The sequence below is a fragment of the Peromyscus eremicus genome, chromosome 16_21, assembly GCF_949786415.1.
Source record: "Peromyscus eremicus chromosome 16_21, PerEre_H2_v1, whole genome shotgun sequence".
Lineage (NCBI taxonomy): Eukaryota > Metazoa > Chordata > Mammalia > Rodentia > Cricetidae > Peromyscus > Peromyscus eremicus.
The window spans coordinates 24116082-24140438 of NC_081432.1; the positions used below are offsets into that span (position 1 = coordinate 24116082).

Below are 24357 nucleotides of genomic sequence, written 5' to 3' on the forward strand. Positions count from 1 at the left end.
CACACCACTCACTTCGGTCCGTCAAAACGGGCGTCCTGCAGTTGTTGTCTTAGAGAGACCATCGCCTATTCGCCATCTTCTTGAAGGGGCTGGCTGTTTGGCCTGAAAACTTTTTTTTTTTCTTCCATGATGAAGATACAAAAGGAGAGAAACCACCGGAGACATGGAACTGAAAAAACAAGGCCCTCAAACCCTCTCACAACGAGGGTATTTTCTGCAGATGATGGCAGAGGCACCACGGTCCTTTTCCAAAGACCTGGGAAGGAGAACATAAAGGAGGTGATTATGCCGATTGCGTGAGCGCTTCAAGGACCACCGGACGAACAAGGGGTCCTTCCCCGGGAGCCAGAACAGCATGAAGGCTTCTCAGTGTTTGCCCTGCTCCGACCTCTACACAGAAGGGAAGACAGGAGGGGACCTGAGGGGAGCGGGCAGCAAACACCCCTCAAACACAAGATGATTTAATACTTCCACTGGCCACGCCACAGATAAACTGCCTTCTCCAAATCACTAAGCTTGGGTTTTTCCACCTATATTTATTTTGTTGCTTGTACATGACAACAGCAACATTTGTTGGTGGCCAGATTTGAAGACCAGGCCACGGCAGTTAGCAAGGGAACACAAACAGTGGGACAGGATGTGACAGCCAGGCCAGGAGACTTCGTTCCTTCCGTGCCCACAGGGCAAGGGAGCTGGGACTCCCCCGGGGGCTTGACGCGGTGTTGGATCAGGCTGTATTTGTACCTTGGGCTGTTGAAGTTCCTTCCATCTCAGATCTTTGGAAGCCTTTGAATGTGATGGAAATGTGGCCTGGGACCAAAGCAGCAGCCCGGAGCCTGTGGCTGGCTGGGTTTATTTTTAGGATGATAGGAAACCTCCATCAAGCCTCTTGGCTTAGTTCTGGACCTCAGTTTCTCAAATGTAGGAAAGATAGGTCACTGCAACCAGGGGGAGAAAAGACCAGGACTTGAGTCTCGGCTTGTGTTCCATTGTCAGAACAACAGACAAAGGACACTTGGTGCGATGCCTAGCGTGCAGGCAGGCATGTGGGCATGCATGGTGTGTGTGTGTGTGTGTGTGTGTGTGTGTGTGTGTGTGTGTGTGTGTGTGTTTAGGTGCATGTGTACAACAGTGTACTTGTGGAGGTCAGAGGACAACTTTGTGGAATCACTCATCTCCTTCTAGGGCAGCTGCAGAAATTGAACTCAGGTCATCGGATGTGTGTGTAACAAACCCTTTTACCCAGCAAGCCTTCTCACTGGCCCATGCCTGCAATTTAACCGGCACAGAAGAAATGTTTTGAGTTGACCAGAAACGTAATTGCTAAGAGTCAGTGGCGTTTTGCTATATGTGAGCCCCATATTCTTCTACCTCTCTCCTGTCTCATGGCCTTCCCACATGCTGCTTGCTCTGGCTGGCTCTGTCTTTCCATGCTGGGCCACCTAGCTTCTTCTCTCAATTCAGATCTCTTTTCAAATGTTACCTCCTTGGAGAGGCCATTTCCAACGCGCCCCCCCAACTAGCCTTTTATTTTGCATAAACTCATTTATTTTATTTTAGACGTGGTCTCACTATATATATAGCCTTGGCTGGCCTGGAATTTACTATGCAGACCAGGCTGGCCTCAAACTCACAGAGATCCACCTGCCTCTGCCTCCTGAGTGCTAGAATTTGAGGCTGAATAAAGCTGTTCTTGATGATAGGCCTGGAATCCCAGCCTGTGCAATTTAGTGAGTTCAAGGCCAGCCTCGGCTACCTAGTGAAATGAGTGTCTTAGAAACCAATATAATAATAATCGTGAAGATTAACCTTCTTTGTCAACCTGACTAGATCTGGAATCACCTGGTAGACACACCTCTAGGAGTGCCTGTGAGGATGTTTCCAGAGAGACTGAACTGAGGAGGAAGGACCCAGCCCACATGGAGGTGGCACCATCCACAGACTGGGGTCTCAGACTAAATAAAAAGGGAAAAGGAGAATGCAAGCCACACACCAGCACTCACCTTTGCTCTGTTTCCCGGCTGCAAATGCAATGTGACCAGCAGCCTCATGGTCCTGTCACCATAGCTGGACCACTCCTCTGCCACACCTCCCCACCATACTTGAACTACATCTGCAAACTGTGAGCCAGGACATCCTTTCCTTTCCTTTAGCTGCCTTGGTCAGGTTTTTTTCCCCCCAGTTTTAAAAATAATTTATTTTGTTTTATGTATGTACATGTGTGTATGTACATATGGTTCCCATCGAGGTCTGAAGAGGGCATTGGGTCCTCTGGGACTGCAGTTACAAGAGCTACCACCTGGGGCTGGAGAGATGGCTTAGAGGTTAAGAACACTGGCTGCTCTTCCAGAGGTCCTGAGTTCAATTCCCAGCACCCACATGGTGGCTCACAACCATCTGTAATGAGATCTGGTGCCCTCTTCTGTGTACATAATAAATAAATAGATAGATAGATAGATAGATAGATAGATAGATAGATAGATAAAAAAGAGCTACCACCTAACGTGAGTGCTGAAACTCAAACTCACGTCCTCCAGAGAGCAGCAAGCTCTCTTAGTCCCTGAGCCCTCCTTCTCTCCAGGTCTTGTCCCTACCCATCTTAATTATACTTCTTATTGGTCAGGTATTTTGTTACAACAAGGAACTTACACAGTAGTTGGTTAAAACAAAAGCTATAAGGATTGTCAATAGGCACATAAAAAGATACCCAACATCACCAGTCATCAGGAGAACTTTAAAAAGAACAATAATCCTAAGTGTTGGCAAAAACACAGAACAATGGCAACTCATGGACACTGTTGATGAGGACAGAAAATAATAGTGTACCACCGCTAGCAGACAGAAGTGTATACTCACTGCACATCCCAGCACCTTCACTCCCTATTCACCAAGAGAACTGAAAACGTGCGCAGGGAAGGGCTTGTATAGGAATTACCGCAACAGCGTCCCTCATGATAGTCAACAATCCAAATAACAGTCATCTGATGAACAGATAGACTGTGTCACTACACACACCACAATGGAGTATTACTCCACAACAAAAAGGAACAATCTAAGAAATGCCGTGATGTGAGCAAACCTCAACGTCATCCTGCCAAATGAAAGCAGACACACTCAAAACGAGGTCCACATACACTGTATACACCACATTCTGAAACCAGGTGGCTGGTTTTCTGGGATCGGAGGAGAAGGGCATACATTGACATTAGGGAGTGTTTTGGAAGGATGAAGCATCTTTGGTGAAACAAATATACAATTGCTGAGACCCATCAAATGTTCACAGCAGAAGGGTGAATTTTAGCATATGTTATCCCTCCATAAGGGTGCTGCAAAAATTTAAATATGTACATATCTATGCTCACAAACCAAATGTGAGTCTCCCATACAGTTGAAGCACTTTCCCCCTTTCCTTTGCTTATCTATGTTTTGTGAAATTTCCACCACGCTTATGCAGGGGCGTGTTTGTAAAGAAAGAAGCAGCCAACAATAATTGGGTTACTCAACAAGGAATCTGTTTTGCTTCAACATTGTTTGCTTGTGATGAAGCTGCTGGTCACCTCGTTCTCATCTATCTTTTCTCAGTGGCACTCGGAGAGGTGAGCTAAGGAAAAGGACACAAAGAGGTCCAGAACCGAATAGCGATGCTTTATCCTTCCAGGCCCGGACTTGGCTCGCACCTGGACTTGGGATGAATGCACAGTAGGTTAATGATAGGGCGCTCCTGGCTTCCTTTGCTGGTTCCACCTTCCATTCCAACCCAAATCAGCCCATGAATCCTCCAGGCCCCTAGAGAAAGTTGGCGGCCCAAGGCTGGCCAGTCTGTGGTTTGTGGGCCCCGGTAGACACCGCCTTCGCTCACATTGGTCAGGTGTGCTCGCGTGGTCTTGGGGAAGTCAAGAGCCCATTCATCCATTGAGACCTGCTTGGAGACTCTTGTGGCACAAGGTACTGAAGGACACGGCGTCCCTCCAAAGAGCCCCTCTGGGTAGGGTTCTCCATGTCCACAGGCCTCTGGCTCTCTTCCCCATCACAGGCTCTGTTCATCTCCAAACTTTCCACCCATAAAAGGGCCAGTCACCTCAGGAGACCTAACAGGTCTCAGATGGAACATGGCTGCTCCAGAGAGGTCGTCCTTGAGTGTACTATAGTCACATAAGATTCACTCGTGTGTCAAGTGTCTGTCAGGACAGAGATCTCATGAGACAAAGCTACAACCTATAAACAAGGTCATACAAACATCCTGTGAACAGAACATACAACATTTTCCCTACTCTAGCCAAGAAGGAACACAGAGGAAGGAAGCTCAATGCAGCTGGGTTGAGCACAGGGGGGGGAGAGTGATCTCAGCTGTCCTCCGCTCTGTCACTGCGAAATGACAGGTTGAGAGAAGTGTTGGAGTCTCTGTCCTTGGGGCTCACACTATGTTCAGGGCCTCGTTTCATTACCTAACACCCTCCCCATGCATACATGTAATAGCTGGGGCAGCAACAAGAACACACTGATGGAGAAGCAAGATGCCAGACAGACATACAATGGAATAGTAGCTGGCCGCACAAGGAAGGAAATGCTGACCCATGTGACAACAGGGATGAACCTTGAAAGGTGTTACTTGACATAAAAGTCCCAGAAGGAAAAACACTGAGTGGTTTCACTTGTAGGGAACCACAGAATTGTCAAGTTCAGAGAGGAAGAATGGCGGCTACTTAGGAGCTGGGCAATTAGGGATGGGGAGTTGGTGTCAATGGGTACACAGTTTCCATTTAGGATAATACAGTGCTGCAAAGAGCGGACAGTTCCACCGCAGCACGACTGCTCAACGCCACTGAACTGTGCGCTGGGGAAAGCTCTACACCGGGTGTATTTTAACACATGCACAAACGAACAAGCTCTGTGCATGCACACCCTGCTGGCTTTTCTGTAACATCAAGTTGTGCCTGTTTAGCACATGGACCAAGTCCTGTGGGGCAGGCAGGTGCTGCCTCTGCTCTTACCCAAGCAATGACAAGAACAATGGAACACCATGCTGTTGGGGCAGCCACGGACCCTCAAAGCAGGGAGTCTGGGGAAAATAAAGCAGAGGCCTTGGTGGACACGATCGCTGAGGAGAGGCTGTGATTTTTGTCTCTGGGAGGCCATGCTGAAGGAGAAACATCCCAGAGCAGAGAGCCGACTGCAACTCACACAGCTCCCAGGGGCCCCAGGGACAGAGTTGACATGGCCCTTGGTCTGGCCTATTTTTAGAGCCTAGAGTCACAAGTCTTCCCAGTAAACAGCCAGCAATTCTCAGGCCACTGTGTCGTTCATGTGACACTAATACAACACCGGCCAGAGTGTAGAGCGGCCTGGTGGTGGTGGTGGCAGCTCATGCCTTTAATCTCAGCCCTCAGGAAGCAGAGGCAGGCGGATCTCTGAGTTCAAAGCCAGCCTGGTCTACAAAGCAAGTTCCAGAACAGCCAGAGCTGTTATACAGAGATACCCTGTCTTGAAAACAACAACCAAAGAATGCAGAGTGTCAGCTCAGGCCACCACACTTTATCTGCCTTCACCCACCGTTCCCGGACTCCTGGACCAGGCAGCGTCATGAGGGAGCTTGGCAGCCTCCTAAGCATACAGTTATAAATTTTTATTCAGAACAGCTCTGGCCAGAAGTCACAGGGCAAACACAATGGAGACGTCTCCCTACTCCAATCTGGATTCATTCCATGGGTGTTCCCTTTCATCATCAGGCAGGGAGTTTCTAGCTCTCCGGAGATCCTGCCATGCCCACCTTCTCTGAAAGGCAGGATATGATTCAAGCTGCCCAAAGACAAGCCTGCCTATCCAAATGCTGCTGTCTGTGGCCCTGTGACCCTGACCCTACTGGGCCTCAGTCACTCTGTGAAATGGCAAGAACATTCAATGACTCAGATGCCAGTGTCCAGGGACATGCTTGAACATGTACAATCGTGAGGCAGTTTCTTCCGCCACTGTGGCCATTGCTTATGATGGACCTGGGAACAGTGAATGGCCAGTCAGTGTGCGTTAAGAGCTTAGAGCCCTGGATCCTGGAAATGTTTCCTTATTTTATCCCTTAAATTTCTAGCAACTGTGGTAATGGAGGTGAGGGGAAAGTGTCCGGTTAAGTGCAGATCATTGAAGTTGCAGGAGAAATCAGCAGAGGCAACCCATTTCCTTAGCTCCTGGGGAAAAGCATCACCCTGTCAAGGTGATCGCAAGTATACTGGATGAGAGCTGGGGTGCATGCGGCCTCTCCTGGTCTCCTTTGCTTTTAGGGTTCATGAGTCACATATTATGGAAGGGTTTGTTATTTGTCCTTCAGGGGCTCCCCCTACCCCAATCAAACAACTTCTCCTTCCCGTTAGGCAAGGAAGAGAGGCCAGGAGAAAAGCATCAGGCTCACTGGCCCAGTAAGACAGTCCCAGAGGGGAGCGTGGGCACTGAGCCGTCTGCTTCTTCCCCTTGCCTGCTGCCCGTGGGCTGTTGGTCCTGCTGGAAGCTCTCCCTGGCTCTGGGTGGTGGGGTGGAGGATGGGAGCCTCCCTTAGGCTCAACCCAGAGTGTCCTGCAATTTAAACAGGCTCCCCAGGGCTCTTCTTCCCGCTGCTCAGTTGTGACATCCTGAAGTGGGAATGGGCTTGGACACTTCTTAGAATAAAACACACACTGGAGTCGCAGGCAGGAGGAGAGCACGGACTTTTCCCGGAAAGGGCCAAGGGGAGCTGTTTCAGCAACACAACACAGGGGACTCCATCCCAGGTCTCTGTGTAAGCACAGAGGTCACCTCTTCCCAGCTCCCTAGATAAGGCCACACATTTTCCTCAGCTCCGCCTCAGAAGGCCTTGGGGAGGAGACCACTGGAAATGCGGATACCACAGAGACAGACACACTGGAGTCTGGGTCAAGAGGGATTTCCAAACCTTGCCACCTCTCCCTGAGCCCCAGTGCCTCTGAGGAGAAGGGTTCCGAGGTTTTGACGAGACAGACTCATCCAAATATGGCTCCAGAGGAGAGGGGGTTTGGAAGGTTGGAAGCTCCCTCTTCTATTTGCCATCAGCGCAGCTACCCACTGTCTCGTTTTTTATCAATGACATCATGACACCCTCTGTTAATACTGCTGTTGTGTCCAGGCATCACGGTCAGGGTCACGGCCAAAGGCCCACTGGACCTGCTCTCTCTGGACCAGCTCAGATGTTCCAGGCTGGGATGGTGAGGGGCACATGGTTGCAGCCAGGTCCTCCCTGGGGCCCATCCTGGTTGGCCACACGCCCATTGCGCAACGGCAGGCGGCCAGGCCCTGGGACCCCGCTGCTGGGGCCAGACTCCGATGGCAGGCCCGAGTCGCTGGGCTGCACGTCCACCACCACCCGCCTGCGCAGGAGGCGGCCGGGCCGCTCGGAGTAGGCTTGAATGTGGGCTCCCCAGGGTGGCCGGCAGAGCTGTGCACGGAAGGCAGCCTGGAAGCCGCGGCGGAAGTTCTCGTTGAAGTAGCCGTAGATGATGGGGTTGGCGCTGCTGTGGAAGAAGGCCAGCCAGTGTGCCAGGGGGAAGGCGTAGACGGACAACATGTGCAGCTGCGGCTCGCTCAGCTGCCCGTAGTCGATGAGCAGCAGCAGCACCCAGAGCGGCAGCCAGGACAAGGTGAAGAAGAGCGCCACCATGACCAGCATGTGCACCACGCGGGCCCTGCGGCGCGACGCGCGGCCACCCTCGGCCACCGCCTCCTCCGCGTCGCGCGCTGGACCCGGGGCCTGGCACAGCTTGCGCGCGATGCGCGCGTACATCACCACGATGAGCGCCAGTGGCGCCAGGTAGATGTGCGCAAAGAGCACAGCGGTGTAGACCTTCCGCATGCCCTTCTCCGGCCAGGCCTCCCAGCACGAGTAGAGCGGGTAGGAGCGGTTGCGAGCGTCCAGCATGAAGTGATGTTCCTCGCGCGTGACGGTCAGGGTGACCGCCGAGGGGCACATGATGAGCAGCGCCAGCGCCCAGATCACTGCGATGGTGAGCAGCGCCTTCCGGAGAGTCAGCTTCTCGCGAAAAGGGTGCACGATGCAGCGGAACCTGCAGCCCGGGGGTAGGGGTGGGGGAGGAGGAGAGGCAGAGGGGTTTGGAAGGGTCTCGGGAGGCCCAGCGGGCCAGAGCTGACCTGGTTGGGGGCTGCTGGAAGAGGACACCTGGCTTTCATCACCATACTTGAGGCAGCATCCGGTGCTGCTGGCAGATACCTGACATTCATCACCACACTTAAGGAAGCATCCGGTGACAGCTCAGGCGCTAATCAGGTTAATTTACAAGTAAATTGGTTTGTCATTTGCGCGGGTGGCAACTCACTGAGTTAAATCGTTCTGGAGCCCAGGCTGGATTATTAGGTGAGGAGGAAGAGAACAGCTTCCCCCTAGAGGCTTGGATCTTTATTTCTGGAGGGGTTAGCTGGTAGCAGGCATCACAGCCAGTCTGTGGTGAACATTCTGTGCTTGGGAAGCCTGACTAGGTAAATACACAAACACTTTTTAAAAACATTTATTTAGAGCTCAATTCTCCCTCTCCCTGTCTCCTCCTTTCCCTTTCCCTCTCCACACAAAAGACAACTTGCAGCAGTCAGTTCTCTCCATCCACCATGTGGTCTTAGGGACTGAACTCGGGTCAACAGGCTTGGTGGAACAACCCCTACCCACTGAGTCACTGCACCAGCTCGACACAAATGTAACAAATGTAATTTCTAGCTGTTTATGTGTTCCCCTGAAAACCCAAGGAGCTGAGCAGGTCGGCGGCGGCAGGCCAACCCTGGGTCATCTCAACCATTATACTGAAGTGAGGAAAACATATTTGCTAAATCCTGACAGGATCTGGGGCTACAACTGAGGCCAGCCTGTGAGTACGTACAGTACTTACAGGACTTTTGCTAACCTGCATTGTTCTGCTCCCGAAACCTCGAGGTTTTCGGCTCCCTGATCAAACAGAAATACCATGGTGACCCAACGGTGCCCTGTTCTCATTCAAAGTTCATATTCTGTCCTGCCTGCTAACAGCCATCACAGCTACATCAACGGGATGTACCAAACTTGTGGTTTTTACCTTTATACCCCCCCCCCCCCCCGCCCCGGCTCACCCAATTCGAGGCCACCTCTTTAGACTTGTAGTCACAGGGGTGAGAGCCCCGAGCAAGGTCTGTGTGCTCAATATAAACTTCAGATTCATAAAGCTCTCATCCTGATCTCCTCTTGGGTGACCACAGTCCAGCTACAACAATCACGAGTGTGTAGCGTGACTTTCCTTGTTAGATCCGCTCAGCGATAACTCTTGCTAAACCCCTGTGTGTTTATTTATCATTTTTGAGACAGGGTTTCCAGCCTGGACTGGCCTCAAACGCCCCATGTGACAGAGGGTGACCTTGAACTGCTAATCCTTCCACCCTGCTTTCACCTTACACCCTTAATTTACCTGAGGAAAGGTTCTCCAAGGCGTGAAGCAACTAGGACAAGGTCACACAGCCATCGCGTAGAGGGCTTTGTAAAAGACCCATCTTGGACCCCCAATTTGTCCATTCCCCTGTGCCACTTAGACCAGTAGATGTAAAACCTTCGCTTTGCATGGACTCTCCTAAAATATATATAAAAAGAAAACCCTCTCCACTGTGATTATTCTGGGAAGGAGTTATGGGGTTTTAGCATCTTCTTTTCTGAGTAGCCTGGGTTGGGAGCTGCTGGCAGAGGTGAAGGACGTAGTAGGTTCAAAGGCTGTTGCTCAACTGTGTGCACTTGAAAGTGGGTGTCCAACAAGTGTCCTAGAGTGGGTTTAGGTATGCACTTGAAAGTGGGTGTCCAACAAGTGTCCTAGAGTGGGTTTACGTCCACACAGGAGTGGACATCTAGAAGAATCAGTTGCTCAAAGACCTTTCTGGACCTCGGTTTCCTTATCTTAAAAAATGGGGCCCATAGCCTGGCGGTGGTGGCGCACGCCTTTAATCCCAGCACTCAGGAAGTAGAGGCAGGCAGATCTCTGAGTTTGAGGTCAACTTGGTCTACAGAGTGAGTTCCAGGACAGCCAGGGCTACACAGAAAAACTCTGTCTCTAAAAAATCCACACACACACACACACACACACACACACACACACACACACACACACCAAACAAACAAACAAACAAAAACAAAAATAAAAAATGGGGCCCATAATCAACCCTCCTCTGTGGGGGTGATGAGGATGGGCTGAGACCACCCCACTCTGGAGGCATTCTGAATGCTTAAGACTAAGGAAAAACCAAACCCAAAAACTACTTGGACAACAGAGGAAAGAGGATCAGGAGTTCAAGATCATTCTTGACTAGAGTTCAAGATGGGCTACTTGATAGACACTTTGTCTCAAAACAAACAAGCAAAAAAACCAAAAAACTAGCAAGAAAAAGGAGGATTGTCTCCTTCCGAGAATGCCTCCCCTCATCCATCTGTGCCAGAAAACAGAGACACCCCTGGTGAAGACTGCGGGGGTCGGGCTCAGTTGTTTGAGTGGAAGCGAGGAGGTTGGCTCTCTTACAAGTCCACATGGCTCTTTAGGGACAGAACCTGCTTAGAACACAGGTATGATAGTCACTGCTGTCCAAAGGCCCTTTCTTCTTCATTCACCTGTGTCCTACCTACTCCACCCTCTCAACCTGAAAGCACTTATCTCCTTTCCCACAGCCTAGTCAAGCCTCACTGCCTCACCCGGAACGACCTTGGCCTTCTGGCTTCAGAGCATCAGACACTAGAGAACTCTCCAGAGAACAGTTGACTCCTGAAGCCTGTAAGTACTGTTATGAACTCAATGGCAATCACTAGGTAGAAGAAACTCCTAGGATCATTTGGGAAGGCTTCCTGGAGGAGGTGGAGCTTGATAAATTGTAAGTGTGACTGTGAGGGGTTTTACATTTTTCATGTCATTCACCAATGACTGAAAAACAAAACAAACAAACAACAACACAAAAAACAAAGGTTGAGGGCTCAAGAGATGGCTCAGCCATTAAAAACTGAGACTCACAACTAAAAAGACAAGAAAAAAAAGTTAGGGGAAGAGAGAGCTTCTTACATAACCCAATTACTTAGTAGCTTTGTAGAAAGGGGGACCAGCTTCATCATTCCCTGACAGGGGAGGGGTTTGGGGCTGGGCATGTAGGGTCCTTACCCAGCATGCACAAAGCCCTGAGCTTAATCCCAGCAGCAAGGAAAATGGGGCATGATGGTATATAAGCCTAGGAGTAAGCAGGTAGAGTGAGGAGGATCAACAGTTTAGGGTCATCCTCAACCACATGTGAGTTCAAGGCCAACCTAACAAAATCAACACAAAATGGAGTTTGATGAGGGGCAGAGGTGGGAAGGAGATGGAAACATGAGATTCTAGAAGGGGCAGAGCCGAAAAGGACTGGTGTTGGAGAGAGAGACCAGGAGGAAGATGTGGGTTGTTGTGGGATATTTGTATACTGTGTGAGGTGTATTGCTGTGATTGGTGTAATAAAAAGCTGAACAACCAATAGCTAGACAGGAGACATAGGTGGGATTTCCAGGGAGAGAAAGGAAGAGGAGGAGGAATCTAGGCGCACAGGAGACGCCATAAGACCTGGGAAGGAAACAGGAGGTGAGAAGTAGAAGAAAGGTAACGCCACATGATAGAATACAGATTAATATACATGGGTTAATTTAAGTTATAGGAGCTAGTTAGGAACAAGCCTAAGCTATTGGCCAAGCATTCATAATTAATAAGTTCACGTCATTATTTGGGAGCTGGCTGTCGGGACAGAAAATGACTCATTACAGTGTGTATGTGGAAGAAATCTTGTTAGCAGCTGGTATTTGGACCGGGGCCTAAGAACTGTCCGTGAACTTTTCAAACAAAGTTGTTTGAAGCCTCCAGCCTCTTGTTAGGGCATTTACCATTTTACTGATAAAATTCTTCCCAAAGTAGCTGAATGAGTGACCCAACATCACATAGTGGGACAGCGATAAGGACAAACGCCATCACCAGCTGTTCTGCCTACCTCCTAGTCCCTGGGGGAAGGCAGAGACTTAGTGAGGAGCTGGGGTAGGGCCACAACTGTGTGTTGTGGGAAGAAAAGCTTAAACACTCACTGGTCCAGAATGTTACTGACCTAGGGCTCCAGCCCTGGCCGCATGTACAGAACCATCCTTAATCTAGACCGCGGGAGTCTGAGGCTGAGTGACCGGAAGTGATGGACATACAGATCGAGTAAAGCCAGGATTTTCAGGAACCAGCAAGTAGGAGATAGGATACAGGAAAAAAAGAAACTCTTCTATTCCAGCTCCACTAAGCCCGTCCGCAGACAGCCTCCTCAAGCTCTGGTTCCCAGGGCTCAAACAAAGGAGAGGTAGGATTCCTGATGCCCAGGATGCAGACTGCCTCCAGCTCCAGAAATGACTACGAGGTCATGTCAGGAGTGGCCTCTGCCTTCCAGAAAGGGATGGAGTGGCACCCTCAGCAGGCCTTCTCTGTGGCCTTCCAGCTAGTCCAGTGCCAAAGGCATGTGCTCTCTCAGTACCAGCCCCAAGTTACCCAGGGGAAATTTCTCACCTTTCCACGGCGATGGCCACCAGCGTGAAAACAGAGGCAGACACAGACATGCCCTGCACCAAGCCGCTCATCTTGCAAGTGGCGTTGTCAAAAGGCCAACCTGTAATGACAGAGGTGAAAGACGCTTATCCAACACAATGCAGATCACCAGCTAGGGAAGCCAAGCTCCACCTCCCCCCTCGAAACATGGCTCATTTCTCCTTATGCTATGAGGGGTCATTACAACCATGACTGAGGAGCCAATCATTCCTCACCAATGCGGACACTGCCTTTAGGAAGATGGCTTTTATGTTGACAACTGATTGTCTCTATGACCTTTAGGTTCATCTAGCCCTACCACCCCCCATCCTACTGTCCAGCCCGGGAGGGAGGCCATTCTTTCCTCACATTAGCCCTGCTATTATTATCCTATTATTATTATTATTATTATTATTATTATTATTATTATTATCATATATCCACAGCCTATATATTATTATCACACATATGGATACTAAAGTCGACCAAATAAGTGAACACAATATAGATAAACACAGATTTTTTTTCCCCCAAGACAGGGTTTCGCTGTGTAGCTCTGGCTGTCCTGGAACTCACTCTGTAGAGCAGGCTGGCATTGAACTCATAGAGATCTGCCTGCTTCTGCCTCCCCAGTGCTGGGATTAAAGATGTGCTCCATCACCATCCAGCTTAAACACAGATTTTTTTGCCCCACTGAGAACAAAGCTACAAATAAAGAATGAGGTATTGTTAAAATAAATTTTCTGATGTTGGACTGGAATCTGAAGTATTAGCATGGACCACAGTTTCTGAAATGCAAGCAAATGGGTAGTGAGTTCCAGGCCAGCCAGGGCTATATGGTGAGACCCTGACTTTAAAAAAAAAAAAAAAAAAAAAAAAAAAAAAAAAAAAAGGACATGAGCCAAAGAACTCTGTGGCAATATGCATGCATTTCACAACTCTGTTGCTTCTGAGAGTCTCGAATCAAGACACCCCAAAGGTCTGGAAGTCAGACCTTTGTTTTTAAATATTGTATTCCTTGGCACGGGGAGACGGCTCAGCAGCTAAGACCACTTGCTGCTCTTGTAGAGGACTCTGGTTCAGTCCTCAGCACCCATACAGTGGCTCACAACCATCCATAACTCTCTAGTTCCAGGAGATCTGATGTCCTCTTCTGACCTCTGTGGGCACCAGCCATGCATGTGGTACATGTGTATAGATGCAAGCAAAACACTCATATGCATAAAATAAAAATAAATATACTCTAATCAAAGGAAACAAGGCTTTTTGAAGGACAAGTTAATTCCAGGGCTGATGCAAGGAAAACGTGAGGTGATCCAGAACATTCTGTGGAGCTCGGAAGGAAGGAAATACTCTAACCGTCATGGTACCATATGGGAAGGACACAGAAGCTTCCAATAGCCAGACCCAGAGCAGTTTAAGCAACAAAATAAACAGTAGTGCTGGATTAAAAGCCACGAAGCAGAGATCCAATTAGTAAGCACAGAGGATTAAAATGTCATTAATAGCGAACAGGACGAGAAGCACTGTTGTGGGCAGCAGCTGTAAAGTCCCTGTGAAGTTAGTGCAAAAACATAATGAGCCGTGGCATTTGCGTAGTCTCGGAGGATCCCCCGCAGGGTGCTTCATAATTAAGAGAGGGGAAGTAGAGACTTTACAGCCGAGAGGCAGCAGTTACCGACGGACTCAAGCAAGAAGCACCGCTCTCGTGCGCCTTCTCACATGTCCAGGCTGCTCTCGCCTGAACGGCGGCGACACTGAATCTAATCAAGGTGTAGGGAGCAGGGGAAGTTCCGAGTGAATGTGCATCGTTAACATGGGCACAGCCAGGTCAAAGCGCCAGAGCTTGGACCTCTGGGACATCGGCAAAGCCACTCCCCATATGAGCCAGGCTCAAGAGGAATGGCAGAGCATTCCTCGGGAGTCAAAGTATGAATTTTTTGTTCTTCAAGACAGAGTTTCTTTGTGTAACCCTGGCTGTCTTGGAAGTAGCTCTGTACACCAGGCTGGCCTCGAACTCAGAGATCCGCCTACCTCTGCCTCCCAAGTACTGGTACTTAAAGGCATACGCCACCACTGCCTGGCTCCAGAGCACGAATGTTTATGAACAATTGACCAATGTATGAAAAGACTAGTGACTTCCTCCTCCTGGATGTTTATAGCCTGAGACTGCTCCCCTAATGAGACTAGCTAACCCTCTTCCTGTGCAGACCCTAATGAACACCACAATGAGGTTCTGGGTTACATCTGTAGTGCTAGAGAACCACACATGACCCCAGCTTTACTGCATCCATCTTTAAAGAAAAGGGGAAATGTTCGCTTCACAGCTGTCCTAGTCACCTCAACACACCCACTGAAGGGTCCGAGGAGCCAAGCTGTATGGGTCATGGCATCAGAGGAAACAGCAGGGAAACCCATATTGCAAATAGTGGATCAGCATTTTCCAAACTCTTTGATGTCAGACCCAGCATCTGTGACAGATCGGTGGGAGCTAAGAACACAATTCAAAGAGCTGGGCCTGGTGGCACAGACTTGTAATCCCAGCAACTCAGGTGGCTGAAGCAGGAGGATGTCAACGTCTGGCCTCCATACCTATGCACACACACACACACACATATATGAGAACATGTATACATACATTGCATGCATATGCATACACATGCATGAGTAAAAATTTTAGAGAGGCTGAGGATTTGGAGAGATGACTCGGTCATTAAGAGCACTTGCTGCTCTTGCAGAGGACTGGAGTTCAGTTCCCAGCATCCACATGGCAGTTCACAACCACCTATAAATCCAGGACCGTGGGATTTGACTGACATCTATGGGCACCTACACTTATGGGTACACACACACACACACACACACACAAATAAATTAATGCTGGGTGATGGTAGTGCATGCCTTTAATCCTAGCACTCTGGAGGCAGAGGCAGGTGGATTTCTGTGAGTTCAAGGACCAGCCTGATCTACAGAGTGAGTTCCAGGACAGCCGGGGCTGTTACAGAAAAACCCTATCTTGAAAAAAAAAAAAAAAAAAAAAGAGGTTGAGGATGTAGTTTAATGATAAAGTACCTGCCTAGGATGAGTGACACCTAATTCCAGCCTCCAGTACGGAGGCTGGAGGAGGAAGGAGGGAAGGAAGGAATGAAACAATGAAAAGCAGCGCGAGATCCTGGGTCCGACCTTGGGCTAGATTAGTGGTGCTAGTCTTAATCCAGAACACCATAAAGATCGAGTCTAAATGCTCCAAAGCAACATTCCAGAAATATTAAACCCCTAAATGCTGAAACCCTAAAAACCCAAATGGAAAACCTCAAGCTCCATGGAGGGGGGAAAATGCTATAGAATGGAGGTGTCAAGCCAGGCTCTGGGGAAGACACAGCAGCATGCCCAGGCTGTCCCAGGACGCTTGCATCATGTCAGGAAGGCAGGCAGAGTACCTGGAACCCTGGAAAATGTTAGTTTGGTTGTGACATTAAGGATGTTTTCAGAAGAGAGTATAAGCCTGAGTGGGTAAGGTGAGGAAGGTCTACCACTAGAAACATGCGTGAGAGCAAAGGGCATGAGCCTAATTACAACACTCGGGAGGTGGAGAAGTTCAAGATCACCTTAGGCATTCAAGGTTGTCTCAGGCTAAATAAGACCTTTTTCTCAAAGACAACAAAAAAGAACTGGGAGTATTGCTCAGTGGTTAAGAGTGCTCGCCACCAAGCGTGACAGCCTGAGTTCGATTCCCAGGACCCACACAGTGGACGAAGAGAATCTACACCACCCGCCATAAGTTGTCTGTCGGTGGCCACGTCAGAGGAACTGCAGTTGGCATTGGAGTTTATGGAGTACGGCCACCGGTTAGCACAGCTACGGTGGGCGGATGGGCGGGCAGGTGAATCCTGGAGAGGCAAAGCCCCAGGGAGTTCCTCTCCAGAACGCCTCTTGCTTCTTCTGTGCCTTCTCTTGCTTGCTGCTATTGGGCATGATGTAAGTATTGAGTGGGACAATGCCACTGTATCTAGTATATTGTACGACTGTTTCATGGGAAAATCCCACTCCTCACCGGGCAATTTACATGCAGATCATAACGAAGAAGATTTTTATAGAGCAATGACCCTTAGAGATGTGAGACTTGCTCTCGCATGGATGGAAAATGAAAACAAGGAAGTTTCACGCATCATAGACCCATGGATTCTGCCTGTGGAAAAAACGGGATCATGATCAAAGATGATCAAATTATGTCCCTGCTCCCAGGATTAGGTCTGAGTTCCTTGGTCCCGCAGCTTACAGAATTCATCACGGGTTTCGGTGTGCACCCTGAAAAAACAAAGCCGTGAAAGGAAATTAAATGACCCTATTGTATGTAAAGAAGGAAAAATAGATGGGTAGCTGGACCACTTGAGTAAAGTTTTGTAGAAGAGAATAAGGAGAAGAATTTGCTACCCTGAAACCTCAAACAGCGGCCTGCCGGTACAAAGGAACTGGCTGAAATACGCTCGGCTTGCTTAGAACTTAGTTAATCAATAATAAAAGAATCATTGCTTTGGGGTGAAGATGTTATGGTGGGAAAAATAATTCAAAGGAAAATGTTTACATGTGGACTTCTAAGAAAAACACATAACGTGTGATCATAATGTGGTTTCTTCTTGTGTAAAGATTTTAATATGTTTTTGGAAAATATGTAACTTGTGGTTGTGAGGTGATTTCTTCTTTCATAGAAATTTTTGTCTTAGGTGGTATAAAAAAGGGATAAGAGAAAAATAAAAAGAGAATTATGTTTTGCCCCCCTCAAAAACCTGTCTCCTGTGGGTGTGTAGCCGTCAACTCCACATCTCCTTCCAGTTTCTCTGACCTGCTGGAGATAGACTCCAGAGTTGTCCTCAGACTTCTACATGCGCGTGCCATGTACTCCTATGCTTCTCAAAGCAACAAACAAATATCACTTTAAAAATTAAAAACAAAAGAAACAAGAGGGAGTGACTGCTGTGAAAGAGAGGAAGAGTTGCATTCTCCACAGAGAGCCGTGCCCTTAAAGAATATAAGCAGGGAGGTGGTGGTGCACGCCTTTAATCCCAGCACTCGGGAGGCAGAGGCAGGCGGATCTCTGTGAGTTCGAGGCCAGCCTGGTCTCCAAAGTGAGTTCCAGGAAAGGCACAAAGCTACACAGAGAAACCCTGTCTCGAAAAACCAAAAAAAAAAAAAAAAAAAAAGCAACTATTCATTCACTGCAATCCAAGACGTCAGCAGAGAGCTGACAATGGTGGGCATGGCCAGCCCTAAGGCACGACCTCTGTGTAGCCGCCTATAATAGATCCCCGAAGTACTCCTTTTCATATGTTGAAATTTTTTGCTTTTAAAAGTTTTCCTCCTCACTGTTTTACATCGTCAAACTTTTTTTAAAGAAATCTTTTTTATTTATGCATGAGTGTTTTGCCTGCATGTGTACTGTATGCATGTAGTACCTGCAGAAGCCAGAAGAGGGTGTTAGAGCCCCCTGGAACTGGAGTTACAGGTGATTGTGAGCCACCTCCACTTGGGTACTGGGAATTGAACCTGAGTCCTCTACAAGGGGATCTTAACTCTTAACTGCTGAGCCATCTTTCCAGCTCCAACCAATCCCTACCTCCTTACCTCTCTCCCTTCCTTCTTTCTTTCTTTTTAGTTTTTCAAGACAGGGATTCTCTGTCCTGGAACTCACTCTGTAGACCAAGATGGCCTCAAACTAATAGAGATCTGCCTGTCTCTGCCTCCAGAGTGCTGAGATTAAAGATGTGTGCTACCACCACTCAACTTCAAGATCCCTTTTTTTCCTTTTTCAAATGTGCATTGGTGCTTTGCCATGGATGTCAGGTCCCCTGGAACTAGAATTACAGATGGTTGTGAGCTGCCATGTGGGTGCTAAGAATTGAACCCAGATCCTCTGGAAGAGCAGTCACTGCTCTTAACTGCTGAGCCATCAAGCCCTCAAGATGTCCTTTTTATGTCTGCATTTGTTAAGAAGTAAGATTTCTCAAGATCTTACCTCTTGGAGCCACTGTTTTTAATATAGATTCTATATAGTGGTGGTCTGTGATTGAGCCTGTCAAACATCTTAAGAGCCAGATGTGGTAGCACACACCTGCATCCCAGAACTCAGAAAGAAGAGTTGGGAGAATCACACATGCCAGACCAGCCTGATCACATAGCCAGGTCTAGGCTAGCTTGAATTACAGAGTTGAGATCTGGCATTCACCCTAGCCCCCCAAAAGACTTGAGTGTTCTGCCAATGTGGTGGTTTGAATACCCTCCCCCTATTCCAGGGTGAGGAACCCTTTGAAAGGATTAGAAAGACTAGTATGTGTGGCCTTTTTGGAGGAAGTGTGTCACTGGGGTGGGCCCTGAGGTTTTAATAAGCCCATGCCGGCTCAGTTCTCTTCTCTCGGCCTATGGATCAGGATGTAGCTCTTAGCTACTTCTCCAGTACCATGTGGTGTTGCCATGCTCCCTGCCATGATGATAATGGACTAAACCTCTGAAACTGTAAGCAAGCCCCCAATTAAATGCCTTTTTTTCATAAGAGTTGCCTTAGTCACAATGCCTCTTCACAGCCAGAACAGTGACTAAGATAGCCATGGGATTCCAGGTGCCTACAGTTACAAAGTGGGATGCATACAATTACCAACCATCACTTTGGCCCATTATGAACAAAGCCTACCTGCCCAGAGCTGTTATATCCTCACAAACGCTATTTGGGCATTTGTATACCTGAGTGCTTATGCTTGCAAAAATATGTGCTATTATTGCCTATTTTATTGTTAAAGTGGCCTTTGGAGTGGTCTGTTTTGTTGCTGTTATGGCGATGCTTTGCAGTTGATGTTTATTTTCTGTTTGAGATGTGGTTTCACTGTGTGGTCCAGGCTGGCCTCAAACAAGTGATCCTCCTGTCTCAACTTCTTGAGTTCTGGGATTACAGATTGTTTTAGTCAGGGTTTCTATTGCTGTGAAGGGACACCATGACCACGGCAACCCTTACAAAGGGAAACACATAATTGGGGTGCCTCGCTTACAGTTCAGAGGTTCAGTCCATTATCATCATGGTGGCATGGAGGCAGACATGGTGCTGGAGAAGTACCTGAAAGCCCTCCATTTTGCAAGCAACAGGAAGTGGCCTGAGAATAGACCTGGGGATAACTTGAGTGTAGGAGACCTCAAAGCCCACCCCCACAGTGACACTCTTCCTCAACAAGGCCACACCTACTCCAACAAAGCCACACCTCCTAATAGCACCACTTCCTTTAGGGGCCATTTTCTTTCAAACCACCACACAGATCATCACACCTGGCGCCACCGCTCAAGATTTGAGCGTTCAGGTTGTGTTTCTCGGAATTATGGTTCCAACTCCTAGAAAACAACGTGTACGGGAAAACTCTACCGATGGGTTCACAGTACTCGGAAGCTTTCTCCCGGCCTTGATTTTCTCCTGTGGTTGTTGGGGAATATAAAACACACGCAAGGATTCGACACTAGCTTTGCTCTTTCCCTTTAGGTCTCAAACTGTTTCAAGGGGCTGGAGAGACGGCTCTGTGGTGAGGAGCACTCGTTGATCTGGTGGACCTGTGTTCAGCTCCCACGGGTGGCTCAGAACCATCTGTCACTCTAGCTCAAGGGGATCTGATACTTTCTTCTAGCCTCTGCAGGCACGAGGGACACATGGGATGCACATCACATTCAAGATATGGAAGTCGTGTATTACCCCAGGAAGCTCCCACTCATTCCTTTATCATTGGACCCTCCACTCCCATTCCCTGATTCTGTCGATTTGCTTTCTCTAGAGACAGAAAATACAGTTTGACTTTTGAAAATGTCATATAAGTAATCACACAGTACATACCCTTTTGAGACTGGTGGACTAGAGTGGGCTAGACTGTCCACGGGTGCTAGAAGAAGGAAATAGTTTGTGTTTGGCATCTCTGCAGGGAGAGGGGCTCCACAGTGAGTAAAGTCTCCACCAGGCACACAGCCAGAAGGCTCTCCATGAGTTCCCTCTAGGGTCCAGGAACCTGAAAAACTCAGGCTTCCCCTCCCTGGGGGCTGGGTCAGTAAAGCCACTATAAGGAGAGAATGCAGACCAAGTAGGAGCCTCTGGGAACTTCAGGCAACCCTAAGAGCTGGGTAATCTTCCCACTCAGACCTTTAGGGGGCTCCACAGCTTGGTAAACTGGTCACTCCCTGCCTGGAGCCTCAAAAACTCTGATATTACATCAAGAAAGGCTGATCACCGGAGAAGAGTGTGTGACATTCAGACACTGTGGGGATGTAGAGGCGGATGGTCTAGTTTGATTTAAAGACCTCCTATGCAATCTCTGCTCAGTGGCCAGCCAGTCCCTACTTGGAGGTCCCTAGCCACTGGGAGTTCATTAACTACAGGACAGGATCTTCTTCTGTGGGAGAGCAGGTGAAAGGAGTGGATTTCCAGGTCTTCCTGCAGAAGAAAGTCACCCACCTCCTGCTCCTCCCATCTCTAGTTCTGCCCACGAGAGCTCTCTCCAAGGGCCAAAGGGGATCTGATTAGACAGAGGGGTGTGAGAACATTGGCCTCGACACTGACACGCTATGTAATTTCAGACCAGTCCCTTAACTGCTCCAGGCACATTTCCTCATCCGTAAAAATGAGGATAATAACAAAGCACGCTTGGCTGGATCATTATGGGGATTAATTAAGATAAGGTACAAACCATATGTAACATCATGCCTGGCACAAAGAAGATGATTAACCTATTAGACCTGTTATTCCTAGGCTGGTCCCTCATCCACAACTCTGTCAGAGTCTGAGATGTGGCCCTTTGGCCAAGAGGCCAGCTCAGTGACCCCTGTCTTCCCAGCTTCCGCTTCAGCCTTCAGCTAGACAGCGGAAGTGAAAGGGGAGGGCCTTTCTGCTACCCCTCGGTCATACTTACCAGTGATGAGGTTGTCCACAAGGGTGGTGGGCATGCAGAAAATGCCCACCAGCAGGTCGCTGACAGCCAGGTTGAGGATGAACATGTTGGTGACAGTGCGCATGTGCCGGTTCTTGAGCACGATGAAGCAGACGAGGGTGTTGCCCACCATGCAGAGGAGGAAGATGAGCACGTAGGCCGCAATGAACATGGCTGCCACTGGGGAGGAGTGTTGGTAGTAGGAGGAGAAGGTGAGGTTGGCGGTCAGGGTAGCCTCGGCATCGCTCCCATTCCGACTTGAGGGCCAGCTGCCGTTGGGAGGCTGGGCGGGCTCGTCTAGGACCGAAGGAAGACAAGAGTCAGGACCTAAGCCAGGAAGGGATGGCTGACTTCACCCCTGAAAGGCGACCCTTGGATGGGGACGCAATTCAGAGTGCTTCGCCTCACACGCAGGAAGCCTTGGGTTGATCCCCCAGTCCCACATAAAGGGGTGTGTAGTGGCACATGCCTTTGATTCAAGTATTTGGGAGGTGGCGGCCAGAGGATCAGAAGGTCAAGGTCATCCTCATCTACCTAGAGAGTTTGAGACTGACCTCAGCCAAATGAGACCTTCAAAGAAAAGAAAGGAAAAGTTCACGTTTCTTTGTGTCCCGTGTGCCAGACCCTAAGCCTACTCATTACTGTCCTCACTATTCCAAGGACAACTAGACACACAGATCAAGGATTTTATTATTTTTTTAACTTTTTGATTTATTTTATGAGTGTTTTGCCTGCACACATGTACGTGTGCCGTGTGTGTACCTGGTGTCTGTGGAAGTTAGAAGGCATCAGATCCCCTAAACTGGAGTTGAGGATGGTTGTGAGTCACAGTGTGGGTACGAGGAACCAGACTAGATTCTCTGTAAGAGTAACAAGTGCTCTTGATCATTGAGCCGTCCTCCAGCCTCTGATCAAGGCCTTCCAATTATCCCCAACTTGCACCCACACTGCCCAAGACTCATTCTCCAACCATGTTGGTCTTTCTCCATCAATTCCTTCCACCTGCCTTCACTTCATCTTTTGGAACCTTTAGAAGACCTCTCTTGGTGTGTGGGGCGACAAGGTCTTACGTATCAGGCTAGCCTTGAACTCACCATGTAGCCAAGGATGACCTCGAACTTCTCACACTCCTGCGTCTACCTCCTGAGTGCTGAGACTACGTGTGTCAGCATGCCCAGTTTATATGATAGAACCAAGGGCTTAGTACATGTTAAGCAAGCACAGTATTGACCGAGCAAGTACCGGGCATGTTAGGCAAGTACACACTATCCCCAGGTCCATGAGCCTAACTCCTAAAGAACCCCATCCCACCAGCTTCTGGTTAGACTCAGCCAATGGGAGGCCCTGAAGGTGGGAAGGCAAGAGAAGAGTCAGGATTTGTTTCCTGGCTTCCTTCCGGCCTGGTCCAGTGCTGTCAGCAGACACAGCTCCTGTCCTGTGGGAACCACTCCTGATGGTGCCTTCAATGTACCCTCGTGTCTAGATATTAATTCCCCCAAATCATGGGTCAGTGGTCTTTGGAAGTGGGGCTTTTGAGAGAGAGTCAGAATTACACGAGGTTATAGGGCAGGGCCCTTGTGACATCACTGATGGTTTCACAAGATGAGAAGAGTCCTGAGATAGAGTGCTTGCTCTATATTTTTAAATAGACTGGTGTGTGTGTGTGTGTGTGTGTGTGTGTGTGTGTGTGTGTGCACGCACGCGCGCGCAACATGTGTACCTTTGAAGGCCAGAAGAGGGTACCAGATCTCCTGGAACAAGAGGTATGGGTGAGCTGTTAGACACAGGTGCTGGGAACTGAACTCCCATCCTCTGCAAGAGCAGCAAGTGCTCTTAATGGCTGGGACCTCTCTCCAGCCCCATGCTTGCTCTAGTTTGCCATGCAAGGCCCTCACTGTGTTAGGATGCAAGGTAAGGGTCCTGTCTGACCAGATAAGCCATGCTTTTGGACTTCTCAGCTTCCAGAACCATGAGCTAAACTAACTTCTATTCTTTATAAAGTATTCAATCTTAAATATTTTGGTAGAGCAATAGAAAAATGGACCAAGACACTCCTCTTCCGGGCAATAGTAGCAACCTGTTCTTTCTCTTTGCACCAATAGGCCCTGCCATAGCAGACAGCTATAGCATCCTGTTCTTGCCAGCCCTGGAGTTAAGTATGCATGGAGGTGCCCTGTGCCACAGGTTTCTCACCAGGAGCAGGCTGGGTATATGTTTTTCTAGTCCTGCTTTGGAGGGAGCAGCCCAGTGTCCAACCATAGCTCTTCTGGGAAGTCATTAGTTGTGGTGAGTCATGGTGTTGTCTCAAAAATGTTCATTGTGTCTTCCTCTGGGACAGAATGGGGCCCATTCTGGAGGATGAGGTGTCTCTGAGGGATCTTTCCATGGAGCCCAGAGCTCAGCCACTGGCTAGGAGGCACCCAGGAGGGCCGGGGGGTGGGGGGGCGTGAGCACTTGGGGGCTGGAGACACCTGGGAGCAGCAGGCTACTGAGCTGGTACCATCAGGGCTGCAGGGACCAGTGGGGACTGTAGGAGGGTGTGGCAGGGGTGAGGGTCTGCTGACGGAGAAAGAACTGAGAGGGGACGGCACATTCCCACACTTTCAAGCACTCTAATGGCACTCAAACACCTTTACTATAATGTAAACACATCAGACATATACATAAGAGACTGTTCGGGAATATATGTGAGAGTATAAAGTTTAATGAGCCATTAGGGATGGAATGGAAAAAGGACTCCCATGTGAGTACTGTCCACCTTCAACAACCACTGACTCTTCTTCACTTATTCTGAAGCAAGTACCAGCCAACATTTCTTTTCACTGAAAAATAGT

At 48.8% G+C, this 24357-nt stretch overlaps 1 protein-coding gene across 1 annotated transcript in view; it reads right to left on the minus strand.

Moving 5' to 3' along the window:
- Positions 1-7183: 7183 nt before the first annotated feature.
- Positions 7184-24357, minus strand: part of Npffr1 (neuropeptide FF receptor 1) — a 32689-nt gene continuing 15515 nt past the window's right edge. The window contains exons 3-6 of the mRNA XM_059243907.1: positions 23244-23274; positions 21506-21850; positions 12561-12660; positions 7184-8060 (exon numbers count right to left, since the gene is read on the minus strand). Of these exons, the coding sequence (XP_059099890.1) occupies positions 7184-8060; positions 12561-12660; positions 21506-21850; positions 23244-23274 (1353 nt within the window). The remainder of the gene's footprint in view (positions 8061-12560; positions 12661-21505; positions 21851-23243; positions 23275-24357) is intronic.